Source organism: Caretta caretta, chromosome 25, assembly GCF_965140235.1.
Source record: "Caretta caretta isolate rCarCar2 chromosome 25, rCarCar1.hap1, whole genome shotgun sequence".
Classification (NCBI taxonomy): Eukaryota; Metazoa; Chordata; order Testudines; family Cheloniidae; genus Caretta; species Caretta caretta.
In genome coordinates this window covers 6551578-6578717 of record NC_134230.1, presented here as the reverse complement: position 1 = coordinate 6578717, position 27140 = coordinate 6551578, and the positions used below count along the sequence as shown (strand labels likewise).

The 27140-nt window shown below is 46.9% G+C and overlaps 1 protein-coding gene and 1 long non-coding RNA gene across 2 annotated transcripts in view; one reads left to right on the top strand and one right to left on the bottom strand.

Moving 5' to 3' along the window:
* The first annotated feature begins 1154 nt into the window (after positions 1-1154).
* FBN3 (fibrillin 3) overlaps positions 1155-27140 on the top strand; it is a 291486-nt gene continuing 265500 nt past the window's right edge. Inside the window, exons 1-2 of the mRNA XM_048831133.2 lie at positions 1155-1243; positions 5874-6182. Coding sequence (XP_048687090.1) covers positions 6013-6182 — 170 coding nt within the window. The 5' untranslated portion in view covers positions 1155-1243; positions 5874-6012. The remainder of the gene's footprint in view (positions 1244-5873; positions 6183-27140) is intronic.
* On the bottom strand, positions 6171-25279 carry LOC125627254 (uncharacterized). The gene is made up of 3 exons (XR_007353964.2): positions 25007-25279; positions 9951-10043; positions 6171-7153 (listed from the first exon to the last, which is right to left on the bottom strand). It is a non-coding gene; the product is annotated as an uncharacterized LOC125627254 (long non-coding RNA).

Sequence of the window (27140 nt, the reverse complement as noted above, 5' to 3'; positions counted from 1 at the left end):
GATCCAAAGTTTGCATCTGAACTCTGTATACAGGGTGTAAAAGGGTAACAGAGCAGGAGCAGATGTGCTCTTAGGACAATAGAAAGCCCCTCACATCACTGTGTGCTTTGTACGCAAGTTTTTAGGGCTCCTTTTGGTTCAGTTCAGTTAGACATCCAACACTCAGCTGTTTTTCTGGAGTTTATCAGAACCTCTTTGGCCTGGAACCTGGCCTGTATTGGGCTTTCTGGGGAGATTTCTGGTATTTCCTGGCTACATAGTATTGGTGTCGTCTAGTTCCTGGAAATACCCAGGGTGTGCAGAGGCATGCATGCAATGAGTCAGGGGTGGGTATGTCTGTATGCATATGCTTTTTATTTTTCTTTTCAGGAGAAGGCATCAATAATAATTATTGAAACAAGATGGAGAGGAAACACATCCATTGTGCCTTGTGAGCAAAACCAGATCATGAACTGGTGTGTGATGAAAAGAAAGATCTAATTTTAAAACCATCAAAATACTATGTTTAATTAATTAATTAAAATAATTAAGTTAATACAACATTTTGAAATCTCAAAAATTGTTTTGGGGGAAGGTGGAGGGGGCGGCTACTGTGACTTTTGGGTCTGATATCTCTGAGCTGGATCACTTCCCTCCAACCCGCCTGCCCTTTCCTGATTATCCCTGATCAATTGCAGTAAAACATCTGGCAGGAAAAGTCTCTTTTACTTTCTCTGTTCACTCACTTTAATATAGGGCTCTTGTATTCAAAAAAGAAGCAACAAGTCACCCCCAAATTGAGAGTGGATTCTTTCCCCTGAGTCTTTTGATGTGAAGTCATTGTTATTAATTTTCTTCTGCCTCCTGCTGCTCCTGCCTGAAGCTGGGACCAGCAGCCAGTCCATGGAGCTGAACTCAGTGTGTTCAGCAGTGAAGTGAACCGAATGGGTCCTCAGCACATAAGGAATGGTTAGGTGATAATCATGTCTGCATTCAAATGTCTCTTACTAAACCCAACCTCTCCCCCCTACCCCTCCTTGAAGTGAAAAACTTTTGGCTCAAGAATGCAGTCGGGTTGTTCTCCTGTTCCTCCCACTCCTCCTGCACCCCTTCTCCCGCAACAAGGCCCTCCCCCTCTCCAATCTGGATTAGGCTGTACCTTTTTTCTTTCCTTCAGGGGTGAGGGCTTTATTCCCTTCTTTTCTGCCCAGTTCTCCACTAAACAAAGGAGCTCTGGGCACATCACCAGTTCCAGGACCTAAAGGTATTTAAACAGATTCAGACTAAATCCAGACTCTCTAAGTGGCTAAGGGGCTGATTTCTTTCTCTTTATCTCAAAGCTAGTTTGCAATTGTTCGACTGCCTTTTTTCTATTTTTTTTTCATTTTTCCCTCTGTTTAGTTCTGACACTTAATGCCACAGATTGAAATGTCTTTCCTGCTCCCCTCAAATCTGCCAGTCTGTGTTAGCTCAGATTTAATGATTGATTCTCTGTCTCTCTTTTTTTCCTTTGTCAATGCTGATTTCTTACAAAGAACGTTTGGTGGAATTTCTCAGAGCTGCAGATAATTTTTGAGCTTTTTTTAACTCTCTTCAGATGGTGTAAATTACTTTTCCATATTCTTTTAGCAGAACTGCAGTGTTAACGCTTTCAAGGGTATGTGCCTGTGTATTGATCGTTGGTGTTATTCTAATTTCACTGTGGTTAAAGGGGTCACTTATCTCCTCAACCGAAATCTCTGCACGAGAGATTGGAAACCTCCTAGTGTAAAAAAAAATCTTTGCTTTCTATGACCACTTTTCCATGTGTGTGTTACTTTGAAAGCTCTAAAAACTACCTCTCTTTTGTCTAGCTGGAGATAATCAGATCCTAGCCTTCAGCAAACAGACATGTGTAGCAAAGTAGTAGAATTTTGCAAGGCACTGCAGGGAGGGCAGTTTCTTTGTCTCTTCCTTTGCCTCTGCTCCCAGCCCAGTTTGCTCCTTCCCACTCTCTGTCTTTCTCATTCACTGAATTTGAAATATTAGAGCTTGAAAAAGCATGTCCTCAAGAGCTGAGAAATTCTGACCAAGGACACTGCTCTGGAGCTGTGAGTTTTGGAATGGTTTGAACACGTTTTCTGCCTTGTCTGTGCTGCTTTTTGCCTGCTTTTGGGCTGTGCTGGAATTGGAAAGTGCTTCTGTGGGACAGCATGGGGGACTTCTAGGGGCAGCTCAGGGCCCCATGCCTCCCAGCAGGAGTACTCAGGGCTGTGCCTCTCTCAGCAGCAGCAGCAATCATTTTCATTTTGGGGAGAGGGGGAACCTCTGGGAGAAGACTTGGGGTCTCAGGGTGAAAGATGCTCTCTGGCCCTCCTTCTCTGAGGAGGGCTGCAAGCCCTGGCTCTCCTGGGGACTGGCTCCCAGCTCCAGCATGCTGGAGTGAGGGGGTGGGTAACAGAACAGCTGAATGTCTGTACATGCCAGTATAGGGCCAGGGGAGTTGGGGAATGGGGAGCAGGGTTGGGGAAGGAATGAGCCTTGAGTGGGAGCTGAGGGAGGGGGGATGGGTAAGGACAGTGATAAAACATCTCAAATTTACCACACTTTACCTGCCCATATCAGACCAGCCCATGGACTCTGCCAGTCAGCCACCCCCCCGCCCTGCCTTCCATCACATGCACCCTTAGCTCATGCACCCTGAACCCAAGCCCAGCCATACTCCCTATCATACACCCAGATTTCCACCCTCATCCCCGAGGCCAGGCCCAGGACCTGGCACCCACACTGCCCATTACTCACAGCCCTCCCTTAGCTCAGAGTCTGCGCCTTTCTCCCCTTCTTCAGCTCCTGCTGCAGCTCTGCTCACGGCTGATGGCCACACTCCCACTGCCGGGGCCTGCTTATCCCATCCCATTTGCCTGAGACCCTATGAGTCCATGGTGCCAGTCCCAGGGCACAGCCCTGTAGGCTTGATGCAAAAGGCACTGGTGTATTTGCAGTATGTTTGGCACCAAAATAAAGCCACTCCGGAGATCTCTGTGCGCCCCACGGGCCATGACGACATGAGCTGAAACCCTCCCCCCATGAGTTCCCCCCGACCACAGTCCCCAGTGACATGATCCAGATCCCTCCCTCCCTTCCCTCGACCACGGCCCCCAGTGACACGAGTCAAATCCCTTCTCCCATGGGCTCCCCCAGACCACGGCCCCCAGTTACACGATCCAGATCCCTCCCTCCCTCCGACCACAGCCCCCAGTGACCCGAGCCGAATCTCTCCCCCAGGGGCTCCCCCAGACCACAGCCCCCAGTGACACTCCCTTCCTCCCTCCAACCACGGCCCCCAGTGACACAATCCAGATCCCTCCCTTCTTCCCCCGGCCACAGCCCCCAGTGACACGATCCAGATCCCTCCCCCCATGGGCTCCCCCTGACCCCAGTGACATGAACGGAATCCCTTCCTCTCTCCCTCCCTCCAACCACAGCCCCCAGTGACCCGAGCCAAATCTCTCCCCCCATTTGCTCCCCCAGTCCAGGGCCCCCAGTGACACGATCCAGATCCCTCCCCCCATGGGCTCTCCCTGACCCCAGTGACATGAACAGAATCCCTCCCTCTCTCCCTCCCTCCAACCACGGCCCCCAGTGACACAAGCTAAGTCCCTCCTCCCATAGGCTCCCCCGACCATGGTCCCCAGTGACTCAAGCCAGATCCCTCCCTTAATGGGCTCCCCCGACCACGGCCCCCAGTGACCACAGCCCCCAGTGACACAAGCCAGATTCCTCCCCCACAGCACCCAGTGACCCCCAAGGGGTTCCCCCCAACCACGGCCCCCAGTGACATAAGCCAGATCCCTCCCCCAATGGGCTCCCCCGACCACGGCCCCCAGTGACCACAGCCTCCAGTGACACAAGCTGGATCCCTCCCTCCACGACCCCCAGTGACCCCCCATGGGCTCCCCTGATCACGGCCCCCAGTGACAGGAGCTGAGTCCCTCCTCCCATTGGCTCCCCCGACCACAGCCCCCAGTGACCCTCCAATGGGCTCCGCCGACCACGGCCTCAGTGACACAAGATGGATCCCTCCCCTGACCATGGCCCCCAGTGACCCCCAATGGGCTCCACCGACCACAGCCCCAGTGACACGAGTTCCTCCCCACACATGAGCAGCCCAGTGAGTGGTGCTGAGCCTCCTCTCGTCGCTCTGCGGGCTCCCCAGGAAGCGTCCCGTCTCCTCCCGTTGGAAGGTGTCTGGGTTTAATTTTGCTTTGTTCACTGACACAGACACATGGCAAAGTGACTGGAGCAGCATCCGTGGGACCCGGGGCCATGGGCTTTGTCTGGGGATGTGCCCGTGTTTTGGCTCCCACAGGCCACAGCATAGGTTGACAAAATCATGCCAGGCAGCCGGTCCAGGATTGAGGGCAGACGCTCTGACACTGGCCTCCTGTTTGCAGATCCCTGTGCCTACCCCTGAGCTGCCCCCTTGCTAGTGCTAAGGGACACCCAGGGCCTGCTACTGCTGTCCCCAGCACCAGCATAACAATCACCCCCCCAGCCTTTCACACTAAGTCACGCAAACTTCTCCAGGCCTGGCCCAGCTCAAAGGCTCTCCCCTGTCATCCCATCCCCTGCACTACTTCAGCCTGGACCTTGCACTCACGCCAGCCCCCAGTATGGCCCGAACACATGGTACAATCTCACTGAGCTCCCCACAAATACCAGCCCAGCCCTAACACATCACATTTATCCTCCTCTCCCTCGCCCCTGCGTAGTACCTGTCATTCAGCCCCATGCAATCCTCTATACTCATCCCTTAGAATCATAGAATCATAGAATATCAGGGTTGAAAGGGACCTCAGGAGGTCATCTAGTCCAACCCCCTGCTCAAAGCAGGACCGATCCCCAATTAAATCATCCCAGCCAGGGCTTTGTCAAGCTTGACCTTAAAAACCTCAAAGGAAGGAGATTCCACCACCTCCCTAGGTAACGCATTCCAGTGTTTCACCACCCTCCTAGTGAAAAAGCCTTTCCTAATATCCAACCTAAATCTCCCCCACTGCAACTTGAGACCATTACTCCTCGTCCTGTCATCTGCTACCACTGAGAACAGTCTAGATCCATCCTCTTTGGAACCCCCTTTCAGGTAGTTGAAAGCAGCTATCAAATCCCCCCTCATTCCCCTTCTCCCCACTCCATCACTGGGCTGAGCCCCCTCCACCATCTGGGCTCCTTGACTCCCCTTGACCCACTGGGAAATGGAGGGGATTTCAAAGGGAATCCCAGGAGCTGGGAACACTGTTTTCAGGGCAGTGTACTTCCCATGCCCCTCCCACATCCCAGCCCCCACTCCTCCTGGTTTGAGTGGCACATGGGCTGGGAGGGCACAGCTGGGGAACTGAGCAAGGGGGCCCACAAACATGAGGCCAGAGCTTCTCCTGGGAAACCACTGTCCTGAGTGCATCTTCTCTGGCCCCATAGCCCTGCTTCTTGCATTGCTCTCCTGAATCCTGGAGCTGCATTCAGGGTATCGCAGGCCGGCAGCCATCAAACCCCAGGGCATGTCTGCAACTACACTTGATGCACTAATTGGGTGCCCTTTATGTTTCTAAATGCTCTGGAAGGACAGAGGGGAAGGAAGAGAGTATCTCCACTCCATAGAGATCCAGAGGGAGCAGCCTCTGTCCGTTCCTAACTCTTGGGAAAGAAATTCTTTGGCAATGTCTTTGTGTGGTATGAGTGTGTGAGCTAACAAGCTCACAACTCCTTGGATTGTGCACAAGGAGCCAAAGTCAGTGCGATTTTGTGACCTCACTCTATTAATGCTGGGGAAGGGGGGCCTGGGGTGAATGATCATTTTAAAAATGTAAAAGCCCTTAAGAACACTTGTGTCTCCTCTGTCCTGTCTCTGCTTCTAGCCTCAGAAGGGGACCGTCAGGACGGCAGCCTGGCATTCAGGGTTTGCTGCCACAATCCATCCTCCACCAGGGCAGCAGGGCCCCTCCAGCTGGAAGAGGCTTTCAGGGCAGCAGAGGGAATCAAGGAATCCTTGCCATCATGGGGTTATTATGGCTGGCCAAGTTCATGCTAGGATGTACAGCACTTTTGTACATGGAACAAGCCCAGGGCCAATATGAAGGGGACTTTCAGACAGACAGATTTGCAGGCTATGAGGAAAGACAGCCAGCGAACAGAGTGAGGAGAAGAGGCCAAGACACTTTACGAGGGTACGTTTAATGTTCATTTCTTTTTTATGGTACAGAACTTGACTTGTTAATGTAGCACAGACTCTGAAGACCAGACCTGCTTTTAAAACTGCCTTTTCTGGATTATGTATGAGGTCAGCAAAAATTCTGCCCTGCAGCCTTTTCCAAAGTTCACCTTAGGAGAACAAGCTAATTCCACAGGGGAATTCAGTGTCTGAGGGCACAAAGAGAGCTCCGTGTGTTACCCAGTTGCAGGAATCAGGCCAGGAGACGTGATTACTCAGCTGCACTCCCTTGGGTCAGAGTGTCCCAGCAGTAGGGTATAAAGCTTTTCACGTCCAGCTCTCCAGTGCCAGTCTAGACCTGGGCCTGTGTTGTCTGCAAGACCTTATCGTCTGGTGGCTGCTCTGGTCTGGTGGCCTTGTGCAGCCACTTGGTGGTTCTCAGTGGACAGGACCCACATGACAAAGCTCATCATGGTCGTGGGCTCTTATTGGCAAGTTCATCCAAGGATCAAATGGGCTTGAAAACTGAACCCCCCGGCAGCCAGAGTGGAGGGCTCCCAGTGAGGGTTGGGGCAGAGTGGCAGGCCACTGTATGGGGAGCTGGTACTGCTGCCCATGTTGTAGCTGGGTTGTCAGCCTGGCACCTCCTGCCATCACTACATGAACTCCAGTGTATTTTGAGTCTGCCTGTCTGGGAAAGCTTTCCTGTGTCAATGTGCAGAATTGGAGAAGCCTCCGGGCCATTCCAAAGGCCATGTTCCCCCCACGCTTGCCCGGGAAGGCTTCTTTCATGGGTTCACTTTTCCTGAACGCAGCACCTTCGGCACAGACACGGTCGCACAAGCCACACCTGAGTTGGAGCGAGCTGGTGCATGGAGACGAGCACCGGCAGCTGAGGGCCAACAGCCAAGGCTGGGCCCGGGGCAGGCTGAACTCATCCCTGGAGTTCAGACATCCATGGTCACTTGCTTCCGCTGTTCTGTGACTCTGAAAAGATGGACAGCAGCTATTGTGGCTGCATTTGCAGTGGGTTCATTTTTTAAAAGTGAGCCACCAAAGGCAGCCCTGAGTTGCTCATTCCCACAGAAGGGCAGGAGTGCTCTCTTCCCCGAGAAAGGCTCACGCATTCAGATATTTTCCAATGCGTCCTTCAGATAGCTTGTTAGCCCTGCTGCTAATCACCGACAGGGGAGGCGGGGGAAGGCAGAGCGTGCAGGGCCACGTTTGGAAAGGAGGAAGGTAGCATGGAGTCCTGGGCCAAAGTCCCTCAAGAACTCCGATGTGGACTCCCAGGGCTATCCAGGAAGGGTTACTGATCCCAGGGTGGTGGCTGGGTTTGCTGACACACTAGCTGCAGCATTAGCATCTGACTCAGCATCTCCTGGGGTGCTGTACCTGACAGTGAAGAGGCAAAATGCTGGAGTGAGGCGAGTTTTTATTTTGCCTTCATCCGGGGACTTTACCTACATTCCCCTGCCTTGCGGCACACTGGGAAGAAAGGCACGTCTTATTAGTGATTGATTTAGGACAAAGTGTTCAGAAGCACCTTGGTGATTTAGAAGCCAAGGACTCATTTTCAAAAGTGACTTAGGAGCCTGAATCCCACTGACTTACAATGAGACTTCAGCTCCTCCCTGCGTAAGTGACTTTTGAAAATGGAACTTAGACTCCAAGTCACCTGGAGGCTTTGGAAAATGTATTGTAGAGGCTCTCTGTCATTATAGCTTTTTGCAAACATCAAAGTAAATACACTGATACGTTTTTTTCAGTGGTTTGAACTGTTAAGTTTGTGGTAGCATCAGGGACAGAGCTGAGGGTTGTTGGCTCCCAGTCCCTTGCTGGGTGCACTGGACCACACAGCCATCTCTGTGAGTGTCTATTCCATTTTACTTAGTGGCCTTTGAACCTCTCTCTGTAGGGTGAGCGAGGGCCAGGTTGTGGTAAATGCCAGCTCCATTTAGAAAAGCCTGTGGAACTGCAAATTAAGGCACTCAGACTAGGGAATCATTGTTTCACGGTTTTCAGGCAAAATGATGCAGAATATAAAGATGTAAATAGCATTTTGGCAAACCAGAGAACATGTGCAACTTCTTCCCAAAGACAGTTTGCAAGCTCTGCTTCCAGTGATCCAAATCAAGTGTCTTGTTCCAGAGTCCCAGCTTCTCCTTCAGAATGTCCCGCTTTCTGACAGTCCAAGTATTTAAGAGCGGCAAAGAGTCCTGTGGCACCTTATAGACTAACAGACATATTGGAGCATAAGCTTGATATGTCGGATGTACATGAATCCGATGAAGTGGATATTCACCCACGAAAGCTTATGCTCTAATACGTCTGTTAGTCTATAAGGTGCCACAGGACTCTTTGCCACTTTTACATATCCAGACTTACATATCCAGGCTACCCCTCTGATACTTGACAAGTATTTAAGGTCATTTGTCTCTGTCGGTTTCATCAGAAGCATACCTCTAAAACTGTCTGAGATCAGAAATGGACTAGAAAGCATCATCTCACTGGGTCTGGCAAATGGTTAGCGGTACCACTGTATGGGATTACATAGCTAAAGTAGGACTCTACCAAAAGAGACCATCTAATCCAGTATCCCATCTTCTACAGGGGCCTCTTCCAGATTCTTCATAAGGAATTGTCACCCCCAACACCTTCACTCTGTACCAGACAAGAAACAAATGTGCAACACTACAGCATGGGGGGAAATCTCTTCCTGTCCCAGCTTTTGATCAATATATACCCTAAAGGATCAGGATTGATAACTGTTGCCATTTCTAACTGCAGATGCTATTCTTATTCAGAAGAATCAAACCTAGTTCTGAGTCCTACTGATAATATAAGAACATAAGAACCGCCATACTGGATCAGACCAATAGTCCATCTAGCCCAGTATCCTATCTCTTGACAGTGGCCAATGCCAGGTGCTTCAGAGGGAGTGAACAGAACAGGTAATCATCCAGTGATCCATCCCTTGTCATCCACTCCCAGTTTCTGGAAGACAGAGGCTTGGGACACCCAGAGGATGGGGTTGCATCCCTGACCATCTTGGCTAATAGCCATTGATGGACCTATCCGCCATGAACTTATCTAGTTCTTTTTTCAATTCAGTTAGTTTTGGCCTTTACAGCATCCCCCGGCAACAAGTTCCACAGGTTGACTGTGCATTGTGTGAAGAAATACTTCCTTTTGTTTGTTTTAAACCCACTGCCTATTAATTTAATCTCATGACCCCTGGTTCTTGTGTTATGTGAAGGAATAAATAACACTTCCTTAGTCACTTTCTCCACATCGTTCACGATTTTATAGACTTCTATCATATTCTCCCCTTTAGTAATCTCTTTTCCAAGCTGAAAAGTCCCAGTCTTATTAATCTCTCCTCATACAGAAGCTGTCCCATACCATTAATCAGTTTTGTTGCCCTTCTCTGTATCTTTTCCAATTCTAATATATCTTTTCTGAGATGGGGTGACAAGAACTGCACTCAGTATTCAAGGTTTGGGCATATCATGGATTTTTACAGTGGCATTATGATATTTTCTGTCTTATTATCTATCCCTTTCCTAATGGTTCCTAACATTGTGTTAGCTTTTTTGACTGCCGCTGCACATTGAGTAGGTGTTTTCAGAGAACTATCGATAATGACTCCAAGATCTATTTCTTGCATGGCAAAAGCTAAGTTAGAGACCATCATTTTGTATGTATAGTTGGGATTGTCTTTTCCAGTGTACATTACTTTGCATTTATCAACATTTCATCTGCCATTTTGTTGCCCACTCACCCAGTTTAGTGAGATCCCTTTGTAACTCTTTCTAGTCTGCTTTGTAACTCATCGTAGTCTGAGGGCTGGTCTTCACTCAAACCTGCACCAAAACTACAAAATAAATGAATGAAAAGTTATTTAGTTTAGTTATTTTGGTGCAAGGGTGCATGCAGACTAGCCCTTAGAGCAAGGGAGGGTAGGGATAGGATACAGAGGGACCTAGACAAATGAGAGGATTGAGCCAAAAGAAATCTGATGAGGTTCAACAAGGACAAGTGCAGAGTCCTGCACTTAGGAGGGAAGAATCCCATGCACTGCTACAGACCGGGGGACCGAATGGCTAGGCAGCAGTTCCGCAGAAAAGGACCTAGGCGTTACAGTGGACAAGAAGCTGGATATGAGTCAACAGTGTGCCCTTGTTGCCAAGAAGGCCAATGGCATTTTGGGTTGTATAAGTAGGAGTATTGCCAGCAGATCGAGGGACGTGATCGTTCCCCTCTATTCGACATTGGTGAGGCCTCATCTGCAGTACTGTGCCCAGTTTTGGGCCCCACACTGCAAGAAGGATGTGGAAAAATTGGAAAATGTCCAGTGGAGGGCAACAAAAATAATTAGGGGGCTGGAACACATGGCTTATGAGGAGAGGCTAAGGGAACTGGGATTGTTTAGTCTGCAGAACAGAAGAATGAGGGGGGATTTGATAGCTGCTTTCAACTACCTGAAAGGGGGTTCCAAAGAGGATGGATCTAGACTGTTCTCAGTGGTACCAGATGACAGAACGAGGAGTAATGGTCTCCAGTTGCAGTGGGGGAGGTTTAGGTTGGATATTAGGAAAAACTTTTTCACTAGGAGGGTGGTGAACCACTGGAATGCATTACCTAGGGAGGTGGTGGAATCTCCTTCCTTAGAAGTTTTTAAGGTCAGGCTTGACAAAGCCCTGGCTGGGATGATTTAATTGGGGATCGGTCCTGCTTTGAGCAGGGGGTTGGACTAGATGACCTCCTGAGGTCCCTTCCAACCCTGATATTCTATGATTCTATGATTCTAACAGACATTTGAGGGTCTTCAAGTTCTTTTTATGGGGTAGGATAAAATAGGGCACGTGAGTGGCCTGTTCTGTACCATTTACTCTCATTTGTCCTTGTAGCCTGCATTCTCTCATTCCTCTCCTTGCCAGACTAAGGTCTGATCCTGTGAACACTTTCGCACATGAGTAACTTTACTCACGTTAGTACTCCCTATAACACAATAAAGTGTGCAGCCCCATTCTGTTTATTCTCTCCTTTTATGCAAGTTGCTTGCCCAGGGCTGGTTGGAAAATGGAGAAAATGCAGAAAATTTTGGTTTTTGGCAAAAATTTTAATACCAAATATGTTGGCTGAAAAATTAAATATTTTGATGTAGCTATGGTGCATTATGGGAGATGTAGACCTGCTGTGGGGCCCGGCCCATTCAGGAGTGTGGGGACAAGAGCACACTGACTTTCAACCCCCATGAGACACTACAGCAGCATCTCCAGAACAAAATATTTTGTTTTTCATCCAAAAATATTTCAGTTTTGAGGCCTTTGGTTTTTTGATGAAAATTCAGAATTTCCTATGGAAAGCAAATACCTGCCTGAAAAAAAAAATTTTGTGGAAAAACCACTTTTTTTGTCAGGAAACGATTTTATCAATAGAAAATTTTTGACCAATGCTGGTCCTGCACCATCAGAGCACTCTAACCGTTTTGCTCGTATGAATTTTATAAACAATATTTTCCCTTTTTACATTATATTTCACACCTTCCATCCTGAAAGATCGCAAAGCATTTTGTGAAGTTAACACACTGTTCACAGGGTTCACTTCATCCATCACGGAAATGCTGCTACCTCTGGGGTGGAACACAGCAAGGGCAACAGTATACAGTGACAATATAGGACACAAAGCGAAGCAACATATCTTATCGCCTGGAGTTTAGGGAAACAGGATGTAGTTACTTTTATCCTGGATTGGCAGGGAGAGGGACTAGATAACTGAATAGCTCTTCTCCATCTCCGACTTTTCTGAATTGGAATTTGAGCATGATACATGGGATTCTACCCCAATTCCTCTGAAAAGTGCCCTGGGATTTTTAATGACCCCAGGATTGCACCTTATTGGAAGAACAGTACAGTACCTCCAATGCAGCACAGGGCCCTTCGCAACATGCTGGAATGTTAACTGCAGGTGGGACTGCCGAAGGCTCCGGAAGGTGCCCAACACTCATTAGCTTTTTAGGTTCCTATCTCCCACAGGCTCTTTCGGAAATCCCACTGTACATGTTCACGCAGAGGAAAGAGCTCTGCCCACTGGCTCCCCAGCTCTACTTCCTGAAGCACAATGACTTCCCATTGGAGGTCTCCTGTAAAATCCCTGATGCAGCCCAGGACATCTTAGCTTGTGTGCTGTGATGGGGATGACACATCACAAGGTACTGTGACTGCAGTCTCGGTTGCTGATCTGCTCTCCCTTAGAGCCACGTCACTTTGGGTGTGTCCACTCAGGAAATCGGTATCAGTACAGATACACAAAACTCTTCTGTGTCATAGGATTTAAGGCAAGACACATCTCTTTTATTATCCCCCTGTGACCCATGCTAGTCCTCAATGCCTAGCCCTGTAGTCAACAGGGAATAGCTAAAAACAACTGAACCTAGAGTAGCTACACTAGAGTAGTCAGGGTGATTAGGGAATAGGGGGCATGGCTGCAGAAATACAGGAACAGAGATGACTAATATTTCTCCTGGCAATGCAATATCGTGCTCTGTGCCCCCTCACAACTCTGCTTTGCAAAGTTCCTCTCACACAAGGAGAGACTCAGCAAAATAAATGAGCCTCTGATTCACAAATTACTTTACAAGACTGGTTAATAAAGCAAGAGGTGGCCATAAATCATTCCCAAAGCAGCACAATCTATCATAAAATTCATTACAGTAGAAGACAATTTAATATGACAAACTCCTTTAGGAACAGCACTTGACAAATCCATTTGCAATGCAGGATCTTAAAAGGATTATTATGTTAATGAACTATTTAATGATTTTCAACAGCAAGAATGGGTTTAATGAGGGGGGAAGAAAGGGTCATTAGAGTGTCTGCAGCCCAGCTGGGTCCTACACTGGAAATGCTCTTTCCTGTGAGCTAATGGCTGCTTAATTTCACCTATCAGAATGAAGGATCAGCTACAGCCTTAATTAGAAAACTACTAATTACCATGTCCATTAGTTATTAAACAGGGTCTGCAATCAGTGACACCTTATGAAGGAAAGGGGCCATTTGGGGAGAAAAGGCGTTTCTCAGAGCCCTGGATTCGTTCTGATTGAAGAGGGAGGAAGGGTTCTTTAAAGAAGGGTGCCACCGTGCCAAGGAAGCAAATGGAGAGAACCAGTGGCTGGGGGCACTGGCAGAGCTGGCATGTTCAGATGACACTCAGAGACAGCACACAGCCATGCAAGGGATTGGGGGTGCCTGACTCAGGGGCAGCGCAGGTTGGAGCCCACCTGGAGGTAACCCCAGGAAGCTGGCGAGTTCACAAACTGCTGTCCTACACAATTTCTATTGACATCTTCTGAGTCACCTCCGAAGGGAGGGAATGGGAGTGACTGGACTGCAAAGGGAAAGGGTAGCGAGGGTCACCCGCTGCTGCTAGGCTTCCTGACCCCAACTCTGCCCCATGGCCCAGCACCTCTCCGATATACTGTGGAGGGGCAGCCAAAGGGAGAAGGTTTCGGCTCTTTGATTTAGGGCTGCTTGGCCCCAGCACAAGGCACTGCAGGAGGGGCTGTAGTGCTAGCAGAGACTTGGGCATAGAATCATAGAATCATAGAATATCTGGGTTGGAAGGGACCTCAGGAGGTCATCTAGTCCAACCCCCTGCTCAAAGCAGGACTGATCCCCAACTAAATCATCCCAGCCAGGGCTTTGTCAAGCCTGACCTTAAAAACTTCTAAGGAAGGAGATTCCACCACCTCCCTAGGTAACCCATTCCAGTGTTTCACCACCCTCCTAGTGAAAAAGTTTTTCCTAATATCCAACCTAAACCTCCCACACTGCAACTTGAGACCGTTACTTCTTGTTCTATTATCCGGTACTACTGAGAACAGTGTAGATCCATCCTCTTTGGAACCCCCTTTCAGGTAGTTGAAAGCAGCTATCAAATCCCCCCTCATTCTTCTCTTCCACAGACTAAACAATCCCAGTTCCCTCAGCCTCTCCTCATAAGCCATGTGCTCCAGCCACCTAATCATTTTTGTTGCCCTCCGCTGGACATTTTCCAATTTTTCCACATCCTTCTTGTAGTGTGGGGCCCAAAACTGGACACAGTACTCCAGATGAGTCCTCACCAATGCCGAATAGAGGGGGACGATCACGTCCCTCGATCTGCTGGCAATGCCCCTACATATACATCCCAAAATGCCATTGGCCTTCTTGGCAACAAGGGCACACTGTTGACTCATATCCAGCTTCTCATCCACTGTAACGCCTAGGTCCTTTTCTGCCGAACTGCTTGCCTAGCCATTCAGTCCCAAGTGTGTAGCGGTGCATGGGATTCTTCCCTCCTAAGTGCAGGACTCTGCACTTGTCCTTGTTGAACCTCATCAGATTTCTTTTGGCTCAATCCTCTCATTTGTCTAGGTCCCTCTGTAGCCTATCCCTACCCTCCAGCATATCTATCTCTCCTCCCAGTTTAGTGTCATAGAATCATAGAATCATAGAATATCAGGGTTGGAAGGGACTTCAGGAGGTCATCTAGTCCAACCCCCTGCTCAAAAGCAGGACCAATCCCCAATTAAATCATCCCAGCCAGGGCTTCGTCAAGCTTGACCTTAAAAACTTCTAAGGAAGGAGATTCTACCACCTCCCTAGGTAACGCATTCCAGTGTTTCACCACCCTTCTAGTGAAAAAGTTTTTCCTAATATCCAACCTAAACCTCCCCCACTGCAACTTGAGACCATTACTCCTTGTCCTGTCCTCTTCTACCACTGAGAATAGTCTAGAACCATCCTCTCTGGAACCACCTCTCAGTAGTTGAAAGCAGCTATCAAATCCCCCCTCATTCTTCTCTTCTGCAGGCTAAACAATCCCAGCTCCCTCAGCCTCTCCTCATAACTCATGTGTTCCAGACTCCTAATCATTTTTGTTGCCCTTCGCTGGACTCTTTCCAATTTATCCACATCCTTCTTGCAGTGTGGGGCCCAAAACTGGACACAGTACTGCAGATGAGGCCTCACCAATGTCGAATAGAGGGGGACGATCACGTCCCTCGATCTGCTCGCTATGCCCCTACTTATACATTCCAAAATGCCATTGGCCTTCTTGGCAACAAGGGCACACTGCTGACTCATATCCAGCTTCTCGTCCACTGTCACCCCTAGGTCCTTTTCCGCAGAACTGCTGCCTAGCCATTCAGTCCCTAGTCTGTAGCTGTGCATTGTGTTCTTCCGTCCTAAGTGCAGGACCCTGCACTTATCCTTATTGAACCTCATCAGATTTCTTTTGGCCCAATCCTCCAATTTGTCTAGGTCCTTCTGTATCCTATCCCTGCCCTCCAGCGTATCTACCACTCCTCCCAGTTTAGTATCATCCGCAAATTTGCTGAGAGTGCAATCCACACCATCCTCCAGATCATTTATGAAGATATTGAACAAAACCGGCCCCAGGACCGACCCTTGGGGCACTCCACTTGATACCGGCTGCCAACTAGACATGGAGCCATTGATCACTACCCGTTGAGCCCGACAATGTAGCCAGCGTTCTATCCACCTTATTGTCCATTCATCCAGCCCATACTTCTTTAACTTACTGGCAAGAATACTGTGGGAGACCGTGTCAAAAGCTTTGCTAAAGTCAAGGAACAACAAGTCCACTGCTTTCCCCTCATCCACAGAGCCAGTTATCTCGTCATAGAAGGCAATTAGATTAGTCAGGCATGACTTGCCCTTCGTGAATCCATGCTGACTGTTCCTGATCACTTTCCTCTCCTCTAAGTGCTTCACAATTGATTCCTTGAGGACCTGCTCCATGATTTTTCCCGGGACTGAGGTGAGGCTGACTGGCCTGTAGTTCCCAGGATCCTCCTTCTTCCCTTTTTTAAAGATGGGCACTACATTAGTCTTTTTCCAGTCGTCCAGGACCTCCCCCGTTCGCCACAAGTTTTCAAAGATAATGGCCAATGGCTCTGCAATCACATCCGCCAATTCGTTTAGCACTCTCAGATGCAGCGCATCCGGCCCCATGCACTTGTGCTCGTCCAGCTTTTCTAAATAGTCCCGAACCACTTCTTTCTCCACAGAGGGCTGGTCACCTCCTCCCCATGCTGTGCTGCCCAGTGCAGCAGTCTGGGAGCTGACCTTGTTCGTGAAGACAGAGGCAAAAAAAGCATTGAGCACATTCGCTTTTTCCACATCCTCTGTCACTAGGTTGCCTCCCCCATCCAGTAAGGGTCCCACACTTTCCCTGACCTTCTTCTTGTTGCTGACATACCTGTAGAAACCCTTCTTGTTACTCTTAACATCTCTTGCTAGCTGCAACTCCAAGTGTGATTTGGCCTTCCTGATTTCACTCCTGCAAGCCCGAGCAATATTTTTATACTCTTCCCTGGTCATTTGTACAATCTTCCACTTCTTGTATAATACCCATGACTTTCCCCACTCACGGGACCTGATGTAGCAAATGTAAGATTAGTGTCCTATTGGTACACGTACTTTGTTGGGGCCCTTGATGACCTATGACCACAGTATCTTCTCTGTGGTGGTTTAGCAGTGTGGCTGATTGGGTTCAGTATAGCCCAAAGGACTCACAAGTGGGAGGAGGTGGTAAATCCCTCCACAGGTTTAATTTGCAGCAGGTTATAAAATCCCCAGATCCATACTCCCTGTCTCGAGGACACAGTTCAGGGAGTAGGGGTTCCCCAAAACAAATTCCCTAACTGACTAACTAAAAGATGGTGCACTCACAAAGTCCATGAATGATCCTCAGGTTCAGAGATGACTCTGGACTCCTCGGTCACTGCAGAGGGACTGATCTCTGCGGCAGGGAGCCTCTTTGGGCAGGAATCAGACTGCTTCGGTCCCAGGATTTCCCCTCACCACAAAGGGGTGCAGGGCTCAAGGTGCAGATTAAACAACTATACTAAACTCCAAACTGTAGTCTCCTAGCCCAGAATCCAGACACACTCCCAGCAGGCCAGCCCTGGACTAACAGCCAGAGCAGAGCTGACCATGTGGTGACTGGTCTCATGTAGGGAGCTGGGGGCTAACTCAGCTTGGCTGGGGAAGTTTCCCAGCAAAACCCTACAAACTGGGAGTCAAATCAGTCGAGAGGGAAAAGCCCAGCTGAGGGATCTTGTTTTCAGGTCCCTAGAGGCCAGTTCTTGGGGGAACCCTGCATGCAGGCCTGGGACTCACCAGCTCCCCACATAGCCAGGCCTGCCCTTGCCCTGGCTGGCTCCAGACTGACTCAAAAAAGGCTTTTCCCCTTTCCTGAGCTCCCTGGGAGGGGCATTACACTCCCTATTGGTTGCCGGGCAGATTCTGAGTCTGGCTTGGCTCTCCCTCCATACCAGGGGCAGTGCGCCTCTCCCTGCCTGCAGACAGAGCCCCAGGAATCTAGGTCATCTCCTTGGGGGTTACACTTACGCCATATTTGCCAGCTCCATACCAGTGGCTGTCTGGCCTGTTCAAGGCCCACGTGCACGTAACATGCAAACAGAACAAAGTGGCCTTAGCAGAGCCGAGAATCTGGGCCCCTGAGTTTAAAAAAATCCTTCTGCACAAAGGCAAAGTGATTGGTTAGGATACCAACTCCTTCAGTGGAAGCCAAAGTGCATTCTTACTGTTGCCTGCCCATGCATACGAGGGAGGCTGGGATGTAATCTGGGCAGTTTAAAGGAATCTGGGCTGTTGTAAAATGGGAAACACTGCCCTCTGTGCTCCTTTAAGTCCTGTTTCCATCTCCCTCACTTCCCCTCTGTGCACCATTATCCTATTCAGAAAACAGGTATAATGATATTTCCCTGCATCCCGGATGTCGTTAGAGGCTTGTTCAACGCACGTAAAACCCAGTGAGAGGGACAGACTAGTGCTATCACTATGTAACGGATCGGTCTCAAAATGTGATTGCAAATGGGGAATCATCATCTGTTGGGTGTGTTCTTAGTAGGGTCCAGCAGGGATCGTTTTGGGACCTCTGCTATTTAACATTTTATTAACGACCTGGAAGAAAACATAAAATCACCACTGGTACAGTCCACAGATGGCACAAAAACTGAGGGAGTGGTAAATACTGAAGAGGACAAGTTTCTGATACAGAGCGATATGGATCATTTGGTAAACTGGGTGCAAGCAAACAATATATATTTTAATGAAGTTAAATACACATTTATACATCTAGGAACAAAGAATGTTGGCCATACGTACACAACGGGGGACTCTATCCTGGGAAGCAGACACTCTGGAAGAGATTTGGGGGTTGTGGTGGCTAATCAGCTGAACATGAGCTTCCACTGCAACACTGTGCCCAAAAGGATCCTTGGATGCATGTATAGGGGAATCTCGAGTAAGAGTAGAGAGATTATTTGACCTCTGAATTTGGCACTGGTGTGACCGCTGTGGGAATACTGTGTCCAGTTCTGGTGCCTACAATGCAAGAAGGATGTCGATAAATTGGAGAGGGTTGAGAGAAGAGCCACAAGAATGCTTAAAAGATTAGAAAACCTGCATTACAGTGATAGACTCAAGGAGTTCCAAGGGTTAAGGGTGACTTGATTACAATGTATAAGTACCTACATGGGGAACAAATATTTGATAATAGGCACTTCAGTCTAGCAGAAAAGGTATAACTTGATCCAGTGGCTAGAAGCTGAAGCTAGACAATTTCAGACTGGAAATAAGGTGTAAAGTTTTAACAGTGAGAGTAATTAACCAATTTACCGAAGTTCATTGTTGATTCTCCATCACTTACAATATTTCAGTAATTCTCCATCACTTACAATATTTCAGAACGGCTGGGGTTTTCTCTAGTTCAAACAGGAATTGTTTGGGGGAAGTTCTCTGGCCTGTGCTATACAGGAGGTCAAAGAGATGATCATAGTGCTCCTTTCTGGCCTTGGAATCTGTTAAACTGGTTGAACAGCAGCAAATGCCTCTTGCAGTTTCCTAGCACTCTCTCCTTCCAGTAGTCGATGTTTATTACTAACTCTCCTGAACGGCTTGCTGCCTGACAGAGGCTAGCATATAAGCTGTAGCTCTGTTTAGCGGTAGGCATTAGCATCCTACTTGGGCAAAACTCATGACTCATTGAGCCCAAATGACAGTTATTGTTATACATATGCAGGCACTTTGTATTTATTAGAAACATGCATGCTTGCCTGCATCAGATTCCCGACACAGAAACAGGAATCCAAGCTTCTTTTCAAGCAAAGGGTTTCAAGAGAATGTCAAAAGTTTAATGATTCTTGGGCTGATCCTGCTCCACTGAAGTCAAGGGCAGAACGTCCATTGGTTTCGATCAAACAAGGACCAAACTTTAAGCCACAGGAGAGCTCCATCAATGCATCCCTTACATACACTATGTTACCAACTCTGGTTATTGTATCATGAGTCTTGTGATAGTCAGCATTTTTCCAAAAGCACCAGCCTCTAGAGTCTTGTGCAAATAGCAGAATCTTGAGCTTTCATTTTTTAAATGATTGAAATGGTTGTAGAGAAAAGTTTGAAAACATGACCCCCAAAGAGTCAAAAGACAGAATGCAAATAAAAAGTACCTTCCATGTATTTTTTTTTAAATCTCATCATTTTTAAACTAATCTTATGATTTTGGGGGCATGACTGCTGATTTTTGCATGTGTGAGGTTGGCCAGGCTGCCTGCAGCACCTTGGGATGTGGTATGGCATGAGGGTCAAACCAGAGTTATGTTAATCACCTGGAAAATGAAACCCTGCTGTGTCTGATGAGACCTGACAGAGTGCAGTCACATCAATGCAAATAAGGAACAAAACTCCAGAATTTGTTCAGAACTGTTGCCTGGATGTGATAGGGGGCTCACAGTTCTCCAGACATCCTTTATTCTTTTCTTATGAGCTACCTCAATGTGTGTCGATGTACTGGGCTTCCCTGTGAACCTCCAGGCAGAACTCAAGATGTGCCTTGCTCATTTTCTCTCACCACCATCAACAAGACAAGTCCTGGTAGGAAAGACCATGGCCAAAGCTTTCCCATCATCCTCCACTCACATTCCTGCATGGCCCCGATGTCTCAGTGCACCAGGGTCTGTTAAAGCCAGGAGTCTGGAGTACACATAAGCTGTGGAATTGGTTCATTTAACAGATCAAGGCAGCTCCCTGGCTAGCGTACTCCTCACATGTGACCCCTGTTGTAAAGACTGAAATCAAAGTATTCCCTACAATGGCAGGAACAAACGTGAGGGCAACAAATGGAGGCTTTAACTTTGTGCTCTTATTTCCCCAACCTTTCTTTGGTGCCTTGATTTATATTGTGTAGACAGTTGAGCTTGGACCTCTGAGTTAAACTGGTCTGTCTTGTTACGGCAGCAAATGCAGAAGGCAAGATTTTGCATGGCAGACCTTTATCTGGAATGGACGTGAGTAGGTTATGGGGGTTTTATTCAAATGTTTTAAGAACTGGTTTTGAAGTTTTGATTTGCTTCAGAGGTTTAAGAAAAAACGTACAGAAGAGTTGGTGGTGCTACTTTCCAGATGATGCTCTTGTGAAATTCCTGGAAATACATTACATTTTTTGTCTGTTTTCAAAGAAAAGTCCTCCTTGTGGTTGGTTCCTTTGCTGATATATGGGGTTTTTAACATAATTTTGCCCAAATCAAATTTGACTTTACTTACTCTTAATTGAAAAAGATCCACAAATGTACAAATAACTGAACTGAAAGGAAGCAAGCAGATTAACTAGCGAAGAGAGGGCACATAGCTAAAGGTTTTATAGAAACTCACTGCTAAAAAAAGCTGGAACATTACTGTGTTTGAACAGTGCCCTAAGCAAAGCAGTCTCAATCCAAAAACAAGTAAGGATTTGTTAAAAGATTGTTCTCTGCATTTTTCCTTATTCCTCTTATGATACTAAACATATTTTCCCATTTTTTAAAATTATTTCACTTGCTCTCTTTAATTTTGATTTGCTGTTCAACTTGCTGAGGAGACAGACTTGACTTTCCGAGACAGTGTCTGTAACAATGAAATGTTGAAAAGGGTATTTAACAGAGGGGCTCATTGTGATGAAGTTATAGTGATTAATCCTGCAAATACTTAGTGTACACTGGTTTCAGAGTAACAGCCGTGTTAGTCTGTATTCGCAAAATCGGATGCATCCGATGCGTCCGATGAAGTGAGCTGTAGCTCACGAAAGCTTATGCTCAAATAAATTGGTTAGTCTCTAAGATGCCACAAGTCCTCCTGTTCTTTTTAGTGTACACTGTAATCTCACTGAGAAAGACAGGACTACTCTTAGTAGAAGAGTTGGTGTTCCTGGCGACTTATTACTGTTTACTTTATCAGTTTGTTTTAAAACCTCTTCTGTTGACACCTTGGTGTGGGACAAGACTTCCGATTTGTCACCCAAAAAGGATAGCTCTGAGTAGGGATCTCCCCCACATCCTCTGCCGTGACGATCAAGGCAAAAAATGCATTTAGCTTTTCTGCAACGGCCTTGTCTTCCTTGAGAGCTCCTTTAATACCTTCATTGTCTAGTGGTTCCACTGCCTCTTTGGCAGGCTTCCTGCTTCCAGTGTACTTTAAAAAATTCCTACCATTAGTTTTTTCCAAATGTAGTCTAGCTGGAATTAGAACTAACAAAGTCAGACCCAAAGTATGTCTAATTGACTTGATTTTTCCCCTGTTGAATAGTTAGGGAGTACAATCTGGATACAACTCATCACAGGATCCTTGATAATCAGGATTATCTGAGAACCTGACTGTTGTCAGGGACTTTTGGTGGGTTGTTTTTTTACTGCTACGTCTGCATATGTAATGGGTAGGTGTTAGAACTTGGTTTTCTTGAAGGTAGAGGTCTAGCTGCTGGAAGGGAATCTGATGTTGCTGTAATCTAAATCTCTTAACCACGTCTCAAAAACTTTTCAGCACAATCTTACTCAAACGCTCTCTAGAGCGGTGGCCAGCCACATTTTGGTGGCTCTCATTTTAGTCTTTTGGTTTATGAAGCCTTATTGGTAGCCACCAAACTAGAAGAGATTACAGGTCCAATTCTTCGATCGCATCCTCCAGATTTACATCAGTACAATTAGGCTAATTTCATTGCAGTTACTCCTGATTTACATTGGGGCAAGTGAGTGGAGAATCAGTCCCTGCGGCTTGCCCTGAGCCTTGTTTTCAGGATCTGTAACACATATTTCTACTGTAGTAAAGTAGAAGGAATATTTTCTATTTTGCCATCAATACTAGCGTGATGAGAATCCTTTACTCCAAATACGCTGTTATGTCCAGACTTCTGGTGATTGCAATTTTCAGATCCCCACCCAGGCTCCGGGAGAGCACAGTACCATTATCTTGGGATCCAGCTCCTATGGCCAGGCGGGAGAACTGGACAATAATATTCCATCAAAACTGTTTTTTATGGAAAATTAATGTTTGACAAAATGCAAGTTTTCATGAAAAGTCTCTGATTTTCATAGGAAATTTAATTTTTTCTTTGAAAAATTGAATGCCTGAAAACAAAAATATTTCAGTTTGGGAAAGCTGCTGCAATGCCTCATGGGATTTGTAGTTTGGTTCCCTCATTTGCCCATTCTCCTCTATGGGGCCAGGCTCCCTGGTGGACTACATCTCCCATGTTGCACCCTCACCAGAAACTCCCATGGTACACTCCGTCCACTGCCAAGATTATTTTAGTTTTCAGACATTTTTAGGGGTAGGATGAACTTTTTTTGTATTTGAGTTTCTGCCAAAAAAAAAATCAAAATTTTCTGTGGCAGAAAAGAATTTTTTTTAACCTGCTCTACTGAAGCCTTCCTCAGAACTTGGAGGCTTTAGCTTGGGCCTGGGTAGAACTCCTCACCCCGTAGAAACAACTAGCACATTTTCCGGGGCAAGCACCAGCTGAAGAGTCAATGTGCCAAGGCAAACAGCCTGAGGTTTGCCTTGGAAGAATGATGCGGCAGAGAGCACCGAGACGCATTGTCCCCCACTCGCAGCCTTGCCTGCTCCTACTTGTGACCTCGAAGAGCCACACATTGCCAGGACTCCCATGAGAGGCAGACCGAGAGAAGCTGTGCACAGACCTACATGGCCTGAAACAACATTTGATTTGATTTGATTTTTTTAAACTGATGGTAAATCGCCCCTTGTCTAGACGTCAGACCTGCTTTCTGAGTCACGTTTTTATTCAGTAAAATGTCTACTCCTTGAAAGGCTGCCACACCCCTTTTACTTGCGTTTGAGAGAATCACTGTTCACTAGAACCTAAACAGGCTAGACGTCTGGGTCAGGACAGATTGTAAAGCAGTTCTGAGTCTGTTTTACAAGAGCCATTCACCACTTTGCAGCAATCTGCCAGTGCTGGGTAGCCTGGAATCCATATTTCACGTGGCAGCAGGGCTAGCAGACCACAGCTAACCAGGGATTTAATTTTAACAGAATGATTAAAAGTCTGTGCCTTTAATATAGGTCTTGGCTGCTCATATTCCTTCCATGGCTGGAGACTGGGGACTCCAATACGTGGGAATGTCATCCTTGCTCCAACGGAGCTCCAAGTTGAGATGACATTAATAAATCACTGGAAGAGGTGAGGTGGAAAGTTTCTCAGCTTACAACTTTGCATGGCTTGTGACAAATATGGCCAGAACTGCAGGCTGGAAGATATTCTAGACCAGGCAGCTTGCTAAAAGTTTGCTTCCATGGTGATCTGTGAGTTAGTCTGTCAGAGTTCCCTCCTCACTCTGAACAATAGGGTACAGACGTGGGGACCCGCATGAAAGACCCCCTAAGCTTATTTCTACCAGCTTAGGTTAAAACTTCCCTAAAGCACAAATTCTTTGCCCTTGGAGGGTACGCTGCCACACCAAGTAATTTAACAAAGAATCAGGGAAAGGAACACTTGGAGTTCCTATTCCCCCAAAATATCCCCCGAAGCCCTTACACCCCCTTTCCTGGGAGGCTTGAGAATAATATTCTAACCAATTGGTTACAGATGATCACAGACCCAAACCCCTGGGTCTTAGGACAATAGAGAAATCAGTCAGGTTTTTAAAAGAAGGATTTTATTTTAAAAAAAGGTAAAAATCACCTCTGTAAAATCAGGATGGAAAATAACTTCACAGGGTAACAAAAGATTCAAAAACAGAGCAGAACTTCCTCTAGGCTTAGTTTCAATGTTACCAAAAACAGGAATAAACCTCCCTCCAGCAAAGGAAAAATTCACAAGCAGAACAAAAGATAATCTAACATGCCTTGCCTGGCTTTTACTAACAAGTTTTGTAATATGAGAGACTTTTAGGATGGTGTCAAGGTTCCTTCCCCACTCTGAACGCTCGGCTACAGATGTGGGGACCTGCATGAAAACCCCCCTAAGCTTACTTTTACCAGCTTAGGTTAAAACTTCTCCAAGGTACAAACTATTTTACCCTTTGCCCTTGGACTTTCGCAGCCACCGCCAAACGTCTAACCGGTATTATTATTATTAGGAAAGAGCCCATTTGGAAACATCTTTCCCCCCAAAATCCTCCCTTACCTTTACACCCCCTTTCCTAGGGAAGGCTTGATAAAAATCCTCACCAATTTGCATAGGTGACCACAGACCCAAACCCTTGGATCTTAAGAACAATGAAAAAGCATTCAGTTTCTTAAAAGAAGAATTTTAATAGAAGAAAAAATAAAAGAATCACCTCTGTAAAATCAGGATGGTAAATACCTTACAGGGTAATTAGATTTAAAACATAGAGAATCCCTCTAGGCAAAACCTTAAGTTACAAAAAGACACAAAAACAGGAATATCCATTCCATTCAGCACAGCTTATTTTCTCAGCCATTTAAAGAAATCATAATCTAATGCATATGTAACTAGATTACTTACTAAGTTCTAAGACTCCATTCCTGTTCTGTCCCCGGCAAAAGCATCACACAAACGGAGAGAGAGGCTTTGTTTCTCACTTCCCCCAGCTTTTGAAAGTATCTTGTCTCCTCATTCGTCATTTTGGTCAGGTGCCAGCGAGGTTACCTTAGCTTCTTAACCCTTTACAGGTGAAAGGGTTTTTCCTCTGGCCAGGAGGGATTTTAAAGGTGTTTACCCTTCCCTTTATATTTATGACAGATGGTTTATAGGAGAAGGAGTTTTCTGACCTGATGCTTCTCTGCTTCCCAAGAGAACACACACAACAAAGCCTCCCCTCAAGATTTGAAAGTATGTTCTTTCCCCATTGGTCCTTTTGGTCAGGTACCAACCAGGTTATTTGAGCTTCTTAACCCCTTACAGGTAAGGAGGAATTATAGGCTACCCTTAGCTGTATAGTTATGACACTCCCCACATATCACAGACGGTGCTGGACAGCCTGTACCACACTTGCTGTGATTTCTTCCTTGAGCTCTAGGAGAAAACAGAGTTAATAAGACACATGCACCTCTAGATATACTACTGATTATATAAAAAACTAACAATATTTTCCACATTTCAAGGATGATTTTAACCAGTTGATTCTGGGAAACTTTCACGGGAGAGTGCATCAACCACTTTGTTAGAAGCTCCTGAAATGTGTTGTATTTCAAAATCAAAATCTTGGAGAGCTAAAATCCACCAAAGAAGTATTTTTGTTATTGTCCTTGACGGTATGAAGTCACTTCAGCGCAGCATGGTCTGTTTGCAGGTGGAAATGCCATCCCCAAATTTATGGGCATAGCTTTTCCAGAGCATACACAATGGCGTAACATTCCTTTTCGCTGATTGACCTGTGACTTTCCCTCTCAGACAGTTTCTTGCTGAGAAAGACAACAGGATGGAACTCTTGATTCAGTCCTTCCTGCATTAAAACTGCTCCCACACTACGCTCGGATGCATCTGTGGGTACTAGGAACGGTTTATCAAAGTCTGGGGCCCTTAGCAAAGGATCAGACATTAGTGTTGCTTTAAGCTGGTTAAAGGCCTTCTGACACTCTTCAGTCCACTGAACTGCATTTGGCTGTTTCTTTTTGGTTAGGTCTGTCAGTGGGGCAGCGATTTGGCTGTAGTGTGGTACAAATCGCCTGTAATATCCGGCCAAGCCTAAGAAGGATTGGACCTATTTCTTTGACTTTGGGACAGGCCACTTTTGGATAGCATCCACTTTGGCCAGTAGGGGGTTGATAGTTCCTTGATCCACCTGGTGTCCAAGGTAAGTCACTCTGTTTCGGCCTATTTGATACTTTTTAGCCTTAACAGTTAGTCCTGTCTCTCATATGCGCTCGAAGACCTTCCGGAGATGCTGCAGGTATTCTGCCCATGAGTCAGAAAATATGGCCACATCATCAAGATAGGCAACTGCAGATTCTTCCAATCCCGCTAGGAGACTATCTACAAGTTTCTGGAAGGTGGCGAGTGCATTTCGCAGTCCGAAAGGGAGCACATTAAATTCATACAACCCGACATGTGTGGTGAAGGCTGACCTTTCCTTGGCGGATTCATCCAGTGGTGCTTGCCAGTACCCCTTGGTTAAGTCTAAGGTAGAGATGAACTGGGCCTGTCCCAGTTTCTCCGATAGCTCATCTGTGTGTGGCATTGGATAGTTGTCTGGGCGAGTTACAGCATTTAGCTTACGGTAGTCCACGCAAAAACGATTTCCCCATCCAGTTTGGGAACTGGAACCACTGGAGATGCCCATGCACTGTTAGAGGGGCGGATTACCCCCATCTGTAGCATGTCCTGGATCTCCTGTTCTATAGCAATTTTGGCTTGAGGAGACACCCGGTAAGGTTGGGCTCTAATTGGGTGAGCATTACCTGTATCAATGGAATGGTATGCCCATTTGGTCCATCCTGGGGTGGCTGAGAACATCGGCGCGTAGCTAGTGCACAGCTCCTTGATCTGCTGTTGCTGCCTATGCCCAAGCGTCAGGGAGAGGTTCAACTCTTCCACGCCACCCGCACTTTTCCCTTCGTAGTAGACACCTTCAGGCCACTCAGCGTCGTCTCCTCCCTGGGCTGTAAACTGACAAACCTTTAATTCTCTGGAATAAAAG